The 18,485-nt window shown below is 44.1% G+C and overlaps 1 protein-coding gene across 1 annotated transcript in view; it reads right to left on the bottom strand.

Moving 5' to 3' along the window:
* The window catches only part of clybl (citrate lyase beta like), a gene marked incomplete at its 5' end in the record, with an annotated part of 59,969 nt that extends 59,523 nt beyond the window's left edge, over positions 1-446 (bottom strand). The window contains one exon of the mRNA XM_080536849.1: positions 334-446. Within this exon, the coding sequence (XP_080392975.1) occupies positions 334-446 (113 nt within the window). The remainder of the gene's footprint in view (positions 1-333) is intronic.
* Between the last annotated feature and the right edge of the window lie 18,039 nt (positions 447-18,485).

An 18,485-nucleotide genomic window follows, 5' to 3' on the forward strand; every position in this document is an offset into this window, starting at 1 on the left:
AATATGTCCACAACGTATCATGTAACTCAGACTGTTTACTAGAGTATTTACTACCCAGCACATTCCACAACACACACGTAAAGCAGTATACACTACCCTCAACTGTCGGGCAGGTGTCGTTACCCTTATAACACTGTACTGACTAACATAACCGCCCCTCACCCCCCTTCCACATCTACCTAGATCCTGGAAAAACATGAACATACCTAAAGCTTACATCTCACTTAACTGAGAGAACGGTAGGTATATAGAGTAAACCTTCTTGGAATGAACAACAGTATAGGTATGGATTCATGTAAAGAGGTGACAGTCCTGCAGGTAGGCTGGACGGGCCTGTGCCGGCTGATCTTCTGCTCCCTGAGCTGGAGAGGACCAATGGTGGTTTTGCCGGAGGAGGCCAGTTTGATAATGTCTCTGATAGGGATGCGCCGAAACAACTTTTGCATTGCCGATACCGAGTACTAAACTTACAAGCTCTGTTGTAAGATGTTCAATGCTTGGCATCATACTTGTCCATGACTGAATTATGCATACAACTTTCTGTTGTCATTATTTCAGATAAGGCGTGGAGCAGTAAAAATTAGGAACGCTTTCACTTCAATTTCTGAAATAAATGTGAACATGTCATGTATGTTGCCCTCTGATGGTAACAAGTTACTCCGTTACTAGCATAAAAGTGCCTAGGAAGTTCATGCTAGCATAATCGCTAACTGCTGCTAGCTAGCTTGCCAGCTAACGCACTGTATCTGGCAACAATAATCACCTCTTTTCCGTGTGTGAAGCGTGAACACGTATGATGTAGCAGCTACCACGGAATCTGTCTGAAATCAAATTCCTTTTCAGATACCTTGGATGGATAGTGACTTTGGAGACAGAGAGGCAGTAGGCAGCTACATTTGGATTGAGATGGCACACTGGTTGTTATTGTTGTCACTGCATTCGCGTGTCATCTCAGCTGTGCAGCCGTCAGTTGACGATGCCCGTGTTTGTTACGTTTTTACGACAGTTTGCATAATGGCATCGGATCGGTATTCCCAATCTCCAATTCCTGATACCAATTCCTGATACAATATCGTTGGCCTATACATCATTGGTGCAGTCTCTGACCAGTCAGCCCCTAGTGGTTGAGAAGTGGAAGGGGCAGGTACTCTCCGGAGATGACTGGCATGCCAGCAAGATCTGTCGATCAGTATGAAAGTGGCTGGCCCTAGTTGGCGCGTTACTTGCAAGGCTGGGACCAGAATGACGCCGCAGTGCTGTAGCCTGTGGGCCCGTGCCCAGTCTGACACCTGTATGGTAGGTTCCTCCGCTCTATGAACCTGGTCAAAGTGCAATTTAATTTCCTTCTGATGTTTTCTTTGTTTGAGTGTTCTTTTTTCTGGTTGCAACCATGCCTCCGAACGGTGTCTGTCCAGGGTCAGTTCCATCTTGCGGTCAAGCATGAGAGACGCTGGTTAAGCCTGGGTTGTGGTGTGCTGGCATGCCTTTTGGGTGCATCCGTGTTTGGGTAAGTGCTGTCTGGAAAGTACAGCCCTGGACCAGATGTGTTCTACCCCTCCATTGGCAGTAGTACATGGTGCGGATGTGCTTGATTCCCCTGCTGCTGAGGAAAAACTCTGCAGATGTTAGTTGGGGTCCGTTGTCTCTTGTCGTGACCAGGGGCAGACCCCAGCAAGCGAACGGTCTGTCCAGTATCTCTGTGATGGCCTGTGTCATGACAGTTCCAACTGGAAACACTTCCGGTCACTTAGAATGTTAGTTGTATACCACCACGTGGAAGCGCTGATGGTGGGGGACACCCTACATGCATGGATCTCTCCACATTATGTCCAACTGGATGTGATCCCAGGGGTGGGGCGGCCAGACCAAAGTCTATCGGGTGGGTGTGGCGGCTGCTCCAGTTTTGCCGCTGAGGAGGCAGGCAGCACAGTCCTTGACTCGGGCTTCAAGGTGGTGGTCTATGCCTGGCTTGTCTGCTTGAGCTCCACTATGCCCAAGTGACCCTTGCAAGCCATAGATATAACACGCACACAAAGATCACACACAAAGATCACCTGGAACCAAAGCGCAACGCCGGACTTCCCAACAGTGTTCACAACGCCCCCTGGCGAAAGGCTCCAGCTCTCCTGGCACACATGAGAGCCACCCAGTGTGCATGTAGAGTAGGTTTGTAGGGTTGCCAGTGTGGTTCCAGAAGGTGATGACCACAGACACGGAGGAAAACTGATCCAATCTCTCAGTTTGAAATCCAGACCTGTGAAGAGCTCCAGACCCAAGCACCCGCAATGTGGAATGTGAATGAGGGTACGTTCTAAATACCATACTGCTCTGTAACCTGGAGAGCTCCCACAATGTCAATCTTGGAGCTGCCTATGCTCTCCGCATAGGCCACTGGAGGGTTGTTTGAGAATGCAGGTGAGCAAAGAACACGTGGTAGAGAAACCGCAGCGCCTGTATCCAACCGTAAGGGCAAAGCGGCACAGTGCATCTCTTGAATGCTACATTTCCAGTGTAGACAAATCATATTTCAGTATGTTTCTGAGTGGAGAATGCTTCTCTGTTCTGTAGGGGGTTGGTAGTTGGGGCAGAACGGCACTCTTTTGCAAAGTCATTGAGTTGCAAATAGTTCAATTGCACGTCTGTCCACAAGCTGGGCAAAGCTGACACTATGTTGTTGCAACTTGCATTGCTATTTTGAGAGCATCATCCAGTGTGAGGTCGTCTGACTCCAAAAGCAGTCTTGTCAAGTAAAGTCCCAACTATCTCTACCTCCGATAATTCAATTCAAAAGGGCTCCATAGTTGAATGAGTCAGCCAAGTCCCTCAGATCAGCCACTTAGCTTGGAACAGACTCAATGGGTCATTGCAGTCTTCTCTGGAGATGGTTTCCAGGTAAGTAGTAATTAATGTCCAATCAGTGACCAGTCATCGTTGCAGCCAAATGTTATGTTTTCTAACTTAGCTATATAGTAAATGTCCATACCGTATCATGTTGTGTAGCCTAACTCAGACTGTTTACTGGATGTCCAGCACATTCCACAACACACACATAAAGCAGTATACGCTGCCCTCAACTGTAGAGCAGGGGTTGTTACCCTTATAACAATGTACTGACTTACATAGCAGAGATGATAGAGGGGATGTCAAATAATATATTTACATATATTTCAGGTTTGTGGAAATTAAATGTTAATTGACTTTAATCAATTTCATTGAAACATTGGAAACATACTTGATGACATTTTAACTAAGTGTAGCATACTGTACACATGAAAATGTTTAATTTCAGCCGAAAATACAGGCCCCATACATAGAACTGTAAGAAGTGGTGAAAGTTGTATTCATTCAAATGAAGATTGCTCGGTCAGGTAAATTGCTTTCTGAGCTGAATAACTTTTCCCTGCTGAAGCTTTTTGACAGTCCAGGCAAAACCGTATCAGATAGCCAATCAATAATTCTGGAAGTCGGGGTTTCATTACGGAAAGGTAGTCAGACATGACGGTAGATTCATTCACTACCAACACAACATCCAGGTCTTCTCCGCAGAACACTGTCAACACTGACACCAAGGGGTCAAACGAGGAACTGCAGCTATTACCAACCACTACCACCACTCCTAAAATATGTAAAAAGACAGACAGACACAGACAGACACAAACACACACACACGCACACGCAAACACACACACACACACACACACACGCACACACACACACACACATACACATACACACACTCACACACACACACACACACACACACACACACACACACACACATACACACTCTCACACACACACACACACACACACACACACACACACACACACACACACACACACACACACACACACACACACACACACACACACAGCTGTAAAACCCCACCAAGCCCAGTCAACAAACACTGCATGTTGTAAACGCAGAGCTCCCTCTGACTCATTAAGGTGTTGTGTATGAGACCAGAAATGCTGGGTAAATTACACCTCGTCTCCCTGGCACTGGCCTACCATCACCATGGCTGGGAGCCAACCAAGGTGCCGTGAGAAGAGAAGAACACCCTCCCGACAGAGGGTGGTGGAGAAAGGGGAGTAGGATGATGAGGTTTCCATTAGACACTGGTCTAGGGACAGTTTAACTATTACCCCCTAATGGAATTGGGGAAGGTAGGCTGATCCTAGATCTGTGCCTAAGGGCAACTTCTACACAGTGTGGGGAGTAAGGAAGGCAGACAGAGAGACTCACTCTGAACCTGGAAGTAATATCCAGCCCACACACAACTTTGACTGCTACCCAATTAATGCTAAGTGGGGTATACAGTACCGGGCCAATGCGCTCTTTCAGGGGGCTATTAGAGGATGTTAATCATGCCTACGGTGAATGTTCCAATACAGTACACCAAATAAGCCTCACATACAAGCCCTTAAGGAAGACTGGGTGGCCTTCCTAGAGGAGGTCAATGTGTACTATTTTAAATAAATGGATTGCTATAAACAAGGTATTACAAATATGTAGCCTTATTTATGCTCCCAAATGCAGGGAGAACGCATGCACTAGAGGTATATGAGCCTAGATGTGTTTTTTTTATTTCTCAAATGACAGGGAGCACAATCCATGTGGCACTGCCACCCACAACATGATTTAGACAGAGAGATAGGCTTAGCTGAATTGTTACAGATGGACACACAGGCTATGCATTTTCAGTGACACTTGTAATACTTAGAAACATCAAACATTTTCCATATTCAATAAATTCAATAGCACACTCTCGGGTCATCTGAAAGGGGTTACTAACTTCCCTATGGGAGATTTCATCACGGCACTTCCATTGGCTCACATGTGTGTCAAAAGAAAACACACAAGTCTCCCACTTCTGTTATCATTAAAAACACTGCATATTTCCCCAACTCCTCATTCAATCCGACCACCACGCTCAATCTCTAAACCACATAAACCAGCCGTTAGCCCGAGCCCCCCAGTCTCCAGAACAAGATTCTTTTGTTGCATTGTTCACACATTCCTCCCTGGCCATGTTTGTACAGATGCGATCCCATGTGCGCTCTGGAGCTCTGAGGAAGCCCGCTCCTAAAGCCGAAGATGTGCTGTTGATCAAAGGTTTCAGTGCCAGAGTTAGAGGCACTTGTTTTGAGGCTGGTTGTTTTTGTCTGTGGGGACCCGGGGTAACAGATCCATCTGTTAGCCGTATGGATCCACCTCGGTCAGCTCTGGGACAAGTGCAGGCCTCTCTGCCTCTCTGCCTCTCTCTCTCCCATACCCCGTTTACTCAGCTGGTCCCCAAGCCAGTCACCAGAGCTTTGTTTTCTCACAGCAACATGTGTTAACTTAATGCTCTGTAACACATTTCAAAGGCAAGCTTAGCTGGGTCAACAACAGGTAATAGAGCGATTTATTGATGTACTGGCTCGAAAAAAGAAACACACACACACACACACATACTCACTCACACACACACACACACACACACACACACACACACACACACACATACTCACTCACTCACTCGCATACTCACTGTATGCTCTTTTTTCACTACATCATGTTTTCGTGGCAGTACTGTTAAATCCAAGCAGACAAAATAAATGATCTCCCGCTTGAGTAAGGGGCTGAACGTCTAATATATTTTACAAGGGGAAAAGGAGGGAGATGGGCTTTTAAAAATGGTTCACTTATTTTTCAATGGCATCCATCAAAATCATCTGCACACTTTGGTCTCACCAGGCCATGGGCAGGCGTTAGTAGTAAACAGATGAAGTAAGCCAATAGACAGTCAGGAACAGGCCAAGCATGTGGGGCCTGGTTTTACTTGGCAATGCCTGCCTGCCTGCCTGCCTGCCTGCCTGCCGGCCTGCCCTGCATGACCGCAGCATTTGGTTACAGAGTTACCCAGGTTGTTTTCCTGCCTGATTGGATTATGGCCACACACCTCCGCCCTGGCTACCACCACCAATCAATGAGGAAATGAGCTGTCAACACATTGCTATTTACTTAACACTCATTTATTTTTCTATAGGATGCCGAGGCCAGCTTTACACGGCGAGACTCCACATGACTGGAGGGATTTACTTTGAATATTTTAAATGATATTTCCTCTTTGTAGTGTCATGTTACCCAAAACATCCCAATTCAGGAAAATCATTTAAATCGTTTTTGCAACAAGACTTGCAGTGAAATTTGAATTCTAAATGTTTAGAGATTTAGACATTTTCTGATTAATTGTCCACACAAGGAATTCATTTGTACATAGACAACAGAAAAGAACAAACAATGTAGCCTAGCAACAGATCCCACCTACATCAACATGAAATACATGGCAAGAAGGACATTTCTCTGAATTGGGGAAGTATAGGTTGTAGCTACACAGGGGTGTCTTTGGGTCCTTTAATTTGAAGCTGCATTCTTACGAGTGGGCTGGAGGGCCCAGTAATGGACAGACAACAGGAAGTCTTTAATGCTTAGAATCAGCATGAAGTGCCATCAAAATAAAAATCTGCACAGTAGCTGCCGCACTTAAGAATCTGGGGCAATCGGAAACCCACCTCCCATTTATGTAAAATGCCACTTTAGGAACTGTCTGACACGATTGTTGAGTATCTGCGCTGCTTTATGCAGTTTCTCTTAATTGAAAATGTTATAGGGGGACATTACACTTGGGGGTTTTATAAGCTGTGCTATAAAGCCCTAGCAGAGCCTGAGAAGGGAAACTGCCCATTAACTTATAAGGTCCAGGCCCTGGCTCCCTAATTGACAACCTCTAGGCTACTTTCATCACTTGTCGACTTCATAGCGGCAGTCAATGTTTCCTCCAGGATGCTGTTGCATCTTTGACATGAGGGTGTTTGTGACAAAGAGCAGTCTGCCGCCAAGGCCGAGGCTAGAGCTCTAGGCTCTCCATAAAACAGGCACACACATTCCTCTCCCGACTCGCAGCCATCTGAGAGGACTACACACTTAACCATGTAAATACTGCTCCAAGACTGCACGGCTTGCCTCTCCCTCTTCCTTGTACAAAAAAAGATAAAACCCGAAGAAAAATATGTGCTTGTGTTCAGTTCACAACAGACAGACTTTTATTCTATACATGTATGATCTGTGGTCTTGAAACATAAAGGAAACATGACGTAGTACAGAACACTGAATGTTTCAAATAATAGGCTATCATAAGAAAACAGGTCTTAACAGGCCTTGTTCATTTTCCTCTGCAAAGAATTGGTGGCCCTAATTACTGCAACACATCCTTCACCCCTTCAGGCATTCAAACTGTCACTGTACACGCATCTCTCTCTCTCTCTCACTCACTCACTCACTCACTCAAACACACACACACACACACACACACACACACACACACACACACACACGCACACGCACACGCACACACGCACACGCACACACGCACACACACACACACACACACACACACACACACACACACACACACACACACACAACAGATTGGCGTGACAGTCACTTCACACTGTAGATTAGCAGGGTCGTCAGTGTTGTGCCTCTGGAAATTCATCTGCCTTGAATTAAAGCCACCTGGCACCATATTCCCGATGACCAATACGGATAGATTACTAGAACCTTAAAACCAGTGCTTTCTTTGTAATTGACATTTAAACTGTTTGAAGTTCCTCATTAAGTCCCCCCTGACGAATTTAGTGCACATGTACAAAACCAACAGAGTACAGTTAGTTCAGAGGTAAATCTGATTGCTGGTTGTGGCATATAGGCTACACGTTAGGGACAGATACATTAGAATAAAAATGTAAAGATGAATTGGCCAAATTCAGTTTTCATTACTATGGAGCAGGATTTGCTAAGGTAATGTGAGGGTTAACCAAACAACTAAAGACATAAGATCATGACAGTAACTGGCCGATTGGAACAGATTAATACTTCAATCAAAATCAAGACAACAAAGGGGGTAATTTTCTAGATTAGCCAAGCATGAATTTTGGTGTCCTGATTTGAGGGGCAAATGAAACATAGTTGTCATATATCACGGATTAGCCTAGATGCATTGCATATTATCATGTTTAATAAGAGCTCCCGAGATCACCATTACAACCCACTATAATGACATGGAATGTGTTCATTCAGAATCTTACACTCAAGGTTATACATTGATTTGATCACAGTTGCTTGTATGACAGCGTTACTGTTCTCCTTTTCCTTATGTACAGGACTACACGTGCTTATTCTCCACTCGAGGTAAGGCATGCAGATGCAGTTGACACATGTCATTTCAAATGTGGTGATTGAGAGTGTTGCAATTTCTCTAACAATGCACTTGGTTGCTGGCTGATGTACAATAGCGTTTCTGCAACCACAATTGAATTAGCTACTCTTTATCGTACTCAGAGAGTTGCCGTAGGTGCTAAGTTTCACTGCTGTATAACTAAACTAACCCTCACAGTTTCAGGAGAGAAAGCGAGGACACAATTCTAATGTGAGTAGAGTTAGTGACTTACTGTAGAGCAGTTGATCTGACAGCTCGGGTTATGCACTGCGCCATGTTTGACTACGTGTTTCACGGAGCAATACGCGATTGGCTACGACAGTGTTTGTGATGTGAAATCCAATCCTTCTGATTGGCCGCAACACAGAAAGGGGTTGGCCCAGAATACCTCGTGGCACGACGTGGTAAATAATGTAAATTAGTGTTTACAATATTTGGCAATATTCAAAGTCAAGTCATGTATCAGGGTCTTGTACGGTAGCACGATTTAGATGTAAGTCATCCACTGATTAATAGTTTATTTAATATGTGAGTTTGATTATGGTATGTGGTATCCTAAAAATAAGATCATAGGCTACATCACTTTGTAAACACATTTTTTTTTTAAATAAAAAATGCTATGGTTGCAGTGACTGACCATCCATGAGATCAACATTATAGTTGTAATGTTTTAAAGCTATAAAATATGTTTACAATTACATTGTTTAAAAACAAGCTAATATTGTGGGTTCTGATCGGTTAAGACAGTTGAACAAATAATTATATTTGTCAAAAATGTATATTCCAATCTCAGATGCAATCCCTTCAATGTCTGTTTTCACTCTAGAATTAATTTTATATGATAAATGATGATTTGGTGAAAATTGTTTTAGATGCATTAGTGGAACTTTTTCAACCTGGCCCAGAACACTCCAGCACATAAAAGTGGATATGAATAATATGTTCAATGTACTACAGTAACTAGATGACATGACATGTCTATTCATTTACCACTCTACTATATTCCACCTCATTGAGTTTACTACTATGCAGATGGCCTTTTCTCTAGTCACACGTGTGCCCTGCTGCTTACGATAGGGACACACAGAGAGGAGAGGACTTACAACACCAAAATACAGAAAGAAGAGAAGAGAAAATAAAAGAAAACAGAGAAGAAGTACAGAAGAGAATAGAGAAAGAGTACAGCCAATAAAGACAGATAGAGAGAAAAAAAAAGAGAGAGAGAGAGAGAGAGAGAAAGAGGAGGAAAGATAGAGAGATAGAAAGTAGAGAGAGAGAGAGAGAGAGAAAGAGAAGGAAAGATAGAGAGATAGAAAGTATAGAGAGAGAGAGAGAGAGAGAGAGAGAGAGAGAGAGAGAGAGAGAGAGAGAGAGAGAGAGAGAGAGAGAGAGAGAGAGAGAGAGAGAGCTTACAGCACCAGCACCAGCACGGCACGTCACCCCAGGAGTCCTCTCTCACAGCAGTGGTGAATTACTACCACTACCATCAGCCAGGTCCGAGTGTGGCGCACAAATGACACGCAATATTTGCCATGATTAAGTCAGCAGGGGATTCGCTCCAAATGTCAGCGTTCAGAGGACAGCCGTACGGCCTTGTGTCTGCAGCTCGCCATGACATACTGTACTATTAAAAAAAACACACAAATATGTTTGGCCTTGAGCTGAAGTAGTGATGAATGGTGTTATACCAATTTTAGTGCCCCCCATACAACAGGATAGTTGTTAAGTGAGTGTTCTTTAGGCACTGAGTATGGTATGGGGTGTTTGAGAGATTTTATCATGACGCTTTTGGTGTTATATCTATATATGAAACTATATGACCTTTTCACCTAGAATCTATGCTTGAAGAATGTGAAATGTTGGTGTAACACTTTCAACACGTTGAAATTGGTAACTGCATGCAACTAATGAATACGTATTTGAAGTTTCACATTTCACATTGTGTGGCTATATAATTGCATTTTGGTTTAAGAAATGATATACTGAAGTACCTCAGGAACATATCCACTATCAGCCAAATACAGTATATAGCATATTTTATTTTATTATTATCTATACAAACAGCAGTTTATTGATAATTTAAAAAAAAAAAAAGCATTATCTTATGCGTCCTATAATGGTCTAAGAGTGAAATGATGCTGTGTAGTTTCACACAAACAATGTTCTATTTCTAGAACAGTGTGTTATATATATATATATATGGTTGAGATTTCCTTTTATGCAGGGAGATTTAGGTATGGAAACATTTAAATTCACATTATGACTGAAACATGCAGGGGCTTCCTTCATCACAACTTTTAGAATACATTACTGTGCCTTTGAAATACACTATTGTTATTTCATATGTCAATATAAACTACGGGCCTTGCACATACCTGTATCTGATACACAATTTTATGAAAAATATTTTATGGACAGAAAGTAAACATTTTGATGAGAATGTGTTGTTTATGAGCATGTTTTCACGATATTAACTAACATTTTCAATTGACGTAGGACTCACTGAGCTCATTTTAATCCGAGGGAAAAGCAATATAGTTAGAAAATTCCACTCATGGGTTACTTGGAAACTACCTTTTTCCCTCCCCCCTCGTTCATCGAACACAATTGTAGTCTACTAATCCAGTTTTGATAGCATTTGGCACACTTTCTTTGGATCACAGCAAGATGCTCAACTTCCATTCTGGTCTCCCCTAGGAACCTCTGAGCCCAAGAAAGCTGCCGACACCGGGTCGCGCCAGAGCAAGGGGAGGGGGGATCTCTGGATCCTCATAGACACAGAGAATCATTTTTTGTATTCAAGTCAGCCATCTCTGACACACCCACCCACACACACACACACACACCCACCCACCCACCCACCCACCCACCCACCCACCCACACACACACACACACACACACACACACACACACACACACACACACACACACACACACACACACACACACACACACACACACACACACACACACTCTCACACACACACACACACACACACACACACACCCACCCACCCACACACCCACACACACCCACCCACCCACCCACACACACACACACACACACACACACACACACACACACACACACACACACACACACACACACACACACACACACACACACACACAGAGGATCAAGATTCACCAGTTTAATGTGGCTGTGTGAAATCCAAATACAATGTTGCCGATATGTTATTGGCTGTCAATCTTGTACATACGTAGTAAGTATCTAATGACCCCTGTGTAAGGCGACGGAACGTCAAATTTGATATGAAAATACATCTTTTTAACTCTAGTCTCCTTTGTCCCCCTCCATACTCCCTGATCCAAAATGGACAATGCATCACCAGGGCTTGATGCCTCAGATGTCTGGGTTCATTAAAAATCTTGAACTAGTGCCAGGGCTGGAGCCAGAGATAAAAGGAATATGAAAGGATGACAAAATTTATGGATGGCAAGTCACCACCTCACCCTGGCATTTATAATAAACAAATGGTTTCTGTTTCCAATTTAAATTTCTCATTATACTGTGACTTTTGGAAAATGTGTTTTGATTTACCAATATTTTATCTGCAAAACTGTATAATTGATTAGATTTACATGGTTCTGATTTTAATACCGATCACCCCCCAAAAATAAAACCATAACAACTCCTGAGGCGCATTTACATAAAACAAACCCACATATCAAACAGACGTTCCTGAAAAATTAATTGGCTATAACCACCATAGAATCCAATTCATCTCTTTGAGAGAGAGTTCTGTGAGGGTCCCCAAAAACATGGAGAGCTAGACTTCACAGCCTGGGTGAGACTGACATCAATGCAGCATGCCAGTGTTGGCCACGTTAACCCATAGCTAAATCCCATCACACAAATGTCAGTGTATCCGTTATGAAACCATGACATTTAGATCCAAGGTCTCATTGTGGTTTTAGAGGAGGCAGGTGTTTGTCCATTATAGCACCCATCCAGCCCACACACACAGAGGCTACTGTCCTAAACATAGACATTCAAAGATCAATTGGAGTTTCAAATACGTCAGGATATGTTTTTGTTACGTACTCTATCCTTTTATTGAGGTTAATTATTCAGAAAAAATAAAATCATGCTTTTCTTATTGATAAAATAAAAACAAAATTATATTTGAGTAACTAGTAAATATAGAGTAACTACTTTAATTAACATTAACAATTAATTTATGACATAGGAATGGCAATGTCAAAAAGTTATCCACCAAAAATGTAGATGAACCTCTATAAAAGTTAAATAATATATTTAACTTTAATAGAGGTTCATTTTGGGCATTACATTGCCATATTGAGAACATATTAACTGTCGCTATTTAAGGTTTATTAAGGATTTCCATCAAAGCACAAATAAGTGAATGTGAAAAAGTATCAGTGTATACATTTAAAAGATATATTATTTTATAGAGAAAAAAACAATTGCCATGTATTATACATATGCAAAACAATTTATTATTGGTGTCATCATCATCATGGCATTTATTTTATCATATGCAAATATTAATATACCGCCCCTAAAATACTTTTGACAATTTATGAAGCAAAATCATGTGACTAGAGAATTATGAATAACTTAACCAGGTAGGTCAATGATACAGTACATACATTATCTTTCCCAATACCAGCCTAGTGTAGTATACTGTAGTTGGGCCTTGCACTGTTGAGACCTGGCAACAGGGGCTAAACATAATTCCATAACCCAACACATCACTAGTCTCCCCACTGCTTGCCAGGACAGGCAAAATAGTGAGACATCACCACCGCTCATGAGACATGTGTGATGAAGAGCACACCACATGGACAAGGTGTCATGGCCCTCATGTCAAGGCCACAACACCTATAACCCATACGACTGAGAAGCAGGAGATGTTTGATTATTGCCTGCTTGCATTAGCTTGGATCTCAGTTTTTGTGCATTAGGAGCGAGAGAGAGAGAGAGAGAGAGAAGAGAGAGAGAGAGAGAGAGAGAGAGAGAGAGAGAGAGAGAGAGAGAGATGGGGGGATGGGGAGGAATGAAACCCCTCACTCTCTCTCAATTCCTCTCTCTCTCCCTCCCTCCCCCCCCCCCCCTCCCGCCTTCTCTCTCTGTCTCTCTCACCCACCCACCCACCCACCACTGGCAGTCCAGATCAAGAATTACAAATGATATCATGACAATTCTTCACGCTCTTCAAACCACTGATGTTTTACCGACTCATTTACTATGATACCTTGTTACGGATCCAGCTGTGAATCAGGGATGTGTCATGGGGCTGGAGGCCCGCCCCCCTGCTGAGCCTGGCCAATGACCCGGAAGGCAATAGGGGATGCCAGGGCCTGAAGCATGTGCTGCACTGACGAAGCAGCAGGGCACCGTCAAAAACCCTCCCATACAAACTTTCCAGATCACTCCGCTTTTAACAGATGAGTAAGCACTGGCACGGGCTGTATTCCTCTCTTTAATACGAGGTTTGTGGATTTCCCTTTTGGTTTCTGTGGCCCTGGTTGACACGCAGTGAATTCCCTGCCCAGGAGGGGAATGGTGTAGTAGTGGATCTGGGGTGGAGGGGATGGAGATGGTGTGTGGCAGGGTCACTGCGTGGGTTAAGCAACAATTCAAACGGGTGCTTTTAAGAGCAAAGGGGCATGGTGGGGAGAGGCCTTGGCCTGTACCAGCTACAGAGGGCAAATATTTAGTTTATTAATTTTGAGGTGGTACGGTGGTATTACTGTCAAGTTGTTTGTCAATGTAGTAGCCAAACATTCACAGAACGTTGGACATTTTTTACCCATATTGTCTACTGAAATGCTGGCATAAATCCTAAAACACTGTGTGTCAGAGATGAGAAACGGACGTATTTATCCAGTCATTTGTGCTGTTCAACAATGAGTCTTGAGTTGTTTGGGTTTCCAGATTATAGCCCTCACGCGATCCTGGGCTCCTAAATCCTCCTGAATTACTGGAATGATGCGACTGGGACTGATGGAGCTGAGAGTGTCAGTAAGCATTAAGTCCTCACAACCCAGAACTGGTGGAGGAAACCAGACTGAGCCTCGACCCGCCGAGTCACTGACCCAGCAATGGAGAGAGAGAGAGAGAGAGAGAGAGAGAGAGAGAGAGAGAGAGAGAGAGAGAGAGAGAGAGAGAGAGAGAGAGAGAGAGAGAGAGAGAGAGAGAGAGAGAGAAAGAGTGTGATGGGAAGAGAGCGAAAAGAGGTAGCGACAGATGGTAACAGGGAGCTGAAATGAGAGATGGGAAATTGAGACAAATGTTTATATATATATATATACATATATATATATATATATATATACCTATGTATATATATATATATAGAGAGAGAGAGAGAGAGAGAGAGAGAGAGAGAGAGAGAGAGAGAGAGAGAGAGAGAGAGAGAGAGAGAGAGAGAGAGAGAGAGAGAGAGAAAGAGAGGAAGAGAGAGAGTAGTGCGTCTGCACATTAACCAAATTACCGGAAATGGTTTTAAGGGCTTTTTTCCCGTTCGGTTCACCCTGATTCCCACTTTCTCACTTCATTTAACTGAATTAATGAGCAGGTCCAGACAGACCTCTGAAAATCACCATCTTGGGTACCAGTCACTTTGTTGAAGGTTTTGCGTTTGTGTTGCATGAGAGGTTATGGCAAAAACATGATTATGACACACACAGGCTAAGAATATTAATACGATGTTCTCTGTCCTTCCAATAAAGTAGTTGAGGACAAATTGAACACAACTTACTAGACACTCAAGACACTGACTTGCCACCTTTTAGTGTGTTAGTGGACAGCTGATAGAATATTCAGTGTACATTTTACACTCCTCTCACAAGCTCTCACCCTGTGGTACCACTGTATATTTTACACTGAGTTTGTGAGTGTGTGAGTTTGTGAGTGTGTGTGTGTGTGTGTGTGTGTGTGTGTGTGTGTGTGTGTGTGTGTGTTTATGAATGAGTAGTACTCTGTAGGACTCACTCCTGTGGGCCTGTAGTACTCTATTCACTGCACTGATGTGGAACAAACCCAGTGGGACGGTGGCCTCGCAACATGACACCAGCCGATTGAGAGACATGTACAACATCAGAGAGGACCTAAAGCTGTGTACACACAGTTCACCTCAGGACAAACCTCCACGTTGCACAAACTCATGTCAGCCGCACGATCTGGGGGAGTCGCCCTGCGTGTGCTGTAAAAATACACCACAGTGATGGTGCTCTAGATAAACATGTCACATTCTTGCAGTACTTATGTACAGTATAGTTTAAATTCCGCTTAAGTCTGAGAGACCTGTAGGCTGAGAGACAAGAACAATATGCTTGCTTATTGCCATGTGTTGTACATCCAGACCATTTTAGGAGTTGATATGAGTTCATTCATTATTCATATCTGTGGTGGTATCATTACCATTCTTTCCGTCAGGCTTGTCACTTATAAGATAAATATTATGAAATCACCCTTCGCCCAAGGCACCGCTGCTGCCGCTGTGCGAGTGGTCACAACTGACTAGTTAGCAAGGACACACAGTACGCCGGAGACAAGCACCAAATGCCATACAAGTGACCCGTGCATTTTTAATACACAAGCAAACGATGACAATAAGACAAGTGACAGGGCAGAGGTAGGGCAACGACCGGTGGACTGAATCTTACTGGAACCTAGCCTGCATAAGGCTCTAGCATAAGGCTCTAGTATAAGGCTCTAGTCTAGCATAAGGCTCTAGCATAAGGCTCTAGCATAAGGCTCTAGTATAAGGCTCTAGTATAAGGCTCTAGCATAAGGCTCTAGTATAAGGCTCTAGTATAAGGCTCTAGTATAAGGCTCTAGTCTAGCATAAGGCTCTAGCATAAGGCTCTAGTATTAGGCTCTAGTATTAGGCTCTAGCATAAGGCTCTAGTATAAGGCTCTAGTATAAGGCTCTAGCATAAGGCTCTAGCATAAGGCTCTAGCTCGAGTCCTTATAGCCCTGTTCCCTACTCCTGCCACAGTCGCATCCTCCTCTGCCCCAGCCTCTGCCCTACGTCCTGCCCCAGCCTCAGCCTCTGTCCTATGCCCTGCCCCAGCCTCTGCCTCTGCCCTACGTCCTGCCCCAGCCTCTGCCCTACGTCCTGCCCCAGCCTCTGCCTCTGCCCTATGCACTATGCCCTGCCCCAGCCCTAGTCTCTGCCCTAGCCCCAGCCCCACCCTCTGCCACAGCCAAACATCCAGCCTGCTTTGATTCAGGGAAGCAAAGCAGTCATGTTATTGTACAGTAAATAACTTTGCACCACTGTAGAATCAATTAATGAATCACAGATTCATCTATCCGTCACCCAAACCCATACAGTAATTAGCAGTGTGAACCACAGTGTGCCCCCCCATCCACTCTCACACTCCCCCAGCGATGGTCAGACAGTAAAACCAGGATGTGTTGGCACCTTTATGATATAAATACCCACACACCCAGGGCATAAGAAAGCTGTCAGCAGAACATTTGTTTTCCATTTTTCACCACCCAAGGCACTTCAAACTGAAGGGAAAAAAAGATGACAAGGCGTTAAAAATGTACACCAACACTTACTATTTTGCCCTTTGGTCAAATTTGGCAGCTCAACAGATGGGGTTTAAATCGGCACCCCTTCATTTTAAGTTTGAGGATTGTCTGACACTCTATTCAGGCAGCCCTCACCTCCACACATGCTTGTGTACTGTCAGCACACGCAGATAGGCACGCACACAAGCACACAGGCATGCACACACTTCGGTAAACCCACATTTTAACTTTTTTTGTGCGTTCAAAGAATATATATTAATTTAATTAATTTAGCCATTTAGCAGACGCTTTTAATCCAAAGCGACTTACAATTACGAATTACAGGGACATTCCCCCTGGAGTAACTGAGGGCTAAGTGCCTTACTCAAGGGCACACTAGTAGTGGTGTGGTTTCAGGCGGGATTTGAACTCGCAACCTTCCGATCACAAGTCCAACTCACTATCCACTACTAGACCACCACTACCCCCACCACTACCTATTTTTTGTAACACTTAACACAAATTACAATTTATGAAAGCTAAATTAAGCCTTCACAATTCCTTTATAAGGCTTTGATGCTTCACAGAAATGTATAAGCAAATTCTTAGAAAGGGTGTTACAACTAGTCCCTAAATCTAGTCTACAGTACGGTAGTCTATCTAGTCTACCCCTTTGTCACCCTTTATAGCATGACATTTGTTTCCAAAATGATTTGTGATCTACAGAATAGACCTAATAAAGGGTTTATTAAGTTTTCATTAATCCTATAAAATTGTAATATGTTGAATATGATCCAGATGTGTAAACCTAATGGTTTCCTATCAGTGGAGGCTTGTGGATGTAGAAATTGGTACCAGTCCTCATTCTACCTCCACCAGCCTCTCCTGACTCCTATCATTCACCAAACAAAGTGGATGTCAGGCCAGCTGAGTGACAGAGGATGTCAGAGGTGCGTGATCAGACCCACACACAGAACGAAGCTGTTATGACCCCCCCCCCCCCCCCTCCATCCTACCGTAAATAGATCAAAGCACATCTGTTTCGCCGGCCAGCATCCACACGTCTATAATTGCGACCTGGCTTTAATGGCTCAGAGCGACCCATCGGATGCTAAGCAGTTTAGACACGGGAGATGCTAAAGCATATTATGAGCAGAGCGGTACTGTTCCTAATCACTGAACAGGGGATTCTCTGGAGCCACTGTGGCTGTCGTCTGGTCTCAGCGCAGACTGAAATACATACTGGATCACAACTCCTCCAAAACGCCTCGGGAGTCGGGCCCCGGGGGCTGGGTCAGCTGGGTCTAAGGGATGGGGATAGGGCTGGGGAAGTAGAGCAGGGCTGGGCTTGTGGGCTGAAGCTGAAGCTGGGGTTGGTGAATATGGCCGAGGCTGGGGATGAGGAACAGGGATACAGGCAGGATCTGGGGCTAAGGTACAGGGCTGGGCCTGAGGTACAGTATAGAGCACGGGCTGGAGCGAAAGCAGTGGCTGGGACAAGGCAGGGGCTGAGGTCCGGTGTCTGGGTTGGTCTTGGCTGAGCAGGGTGGGTATTGGAGTGACCAGAGAAGCCTCAAGTTGTCACAGCATGACGCTGATTTGGCCTAATGAGCAGAGTCCTGTCACCACACATCTGCCCCTCATACACTTGTAGGATCTGGCAGCCCCGTAACCTGCTGGAGTCCCCGCCCGCCAGACACCGGA

Source organism: Nansenia antarctica (genome assembly GCF_963989245.1).
Source record: "Nansenia antarctica genome assembly, chromosome: 7".
Taxonomy (NCBI): domain Eukaryota; kingdom Metazoa; phylum Chordata; class Actinopteri; order Argentiniformes; family Microstomatidae; genus Nansenia; species Nansenia antarctica.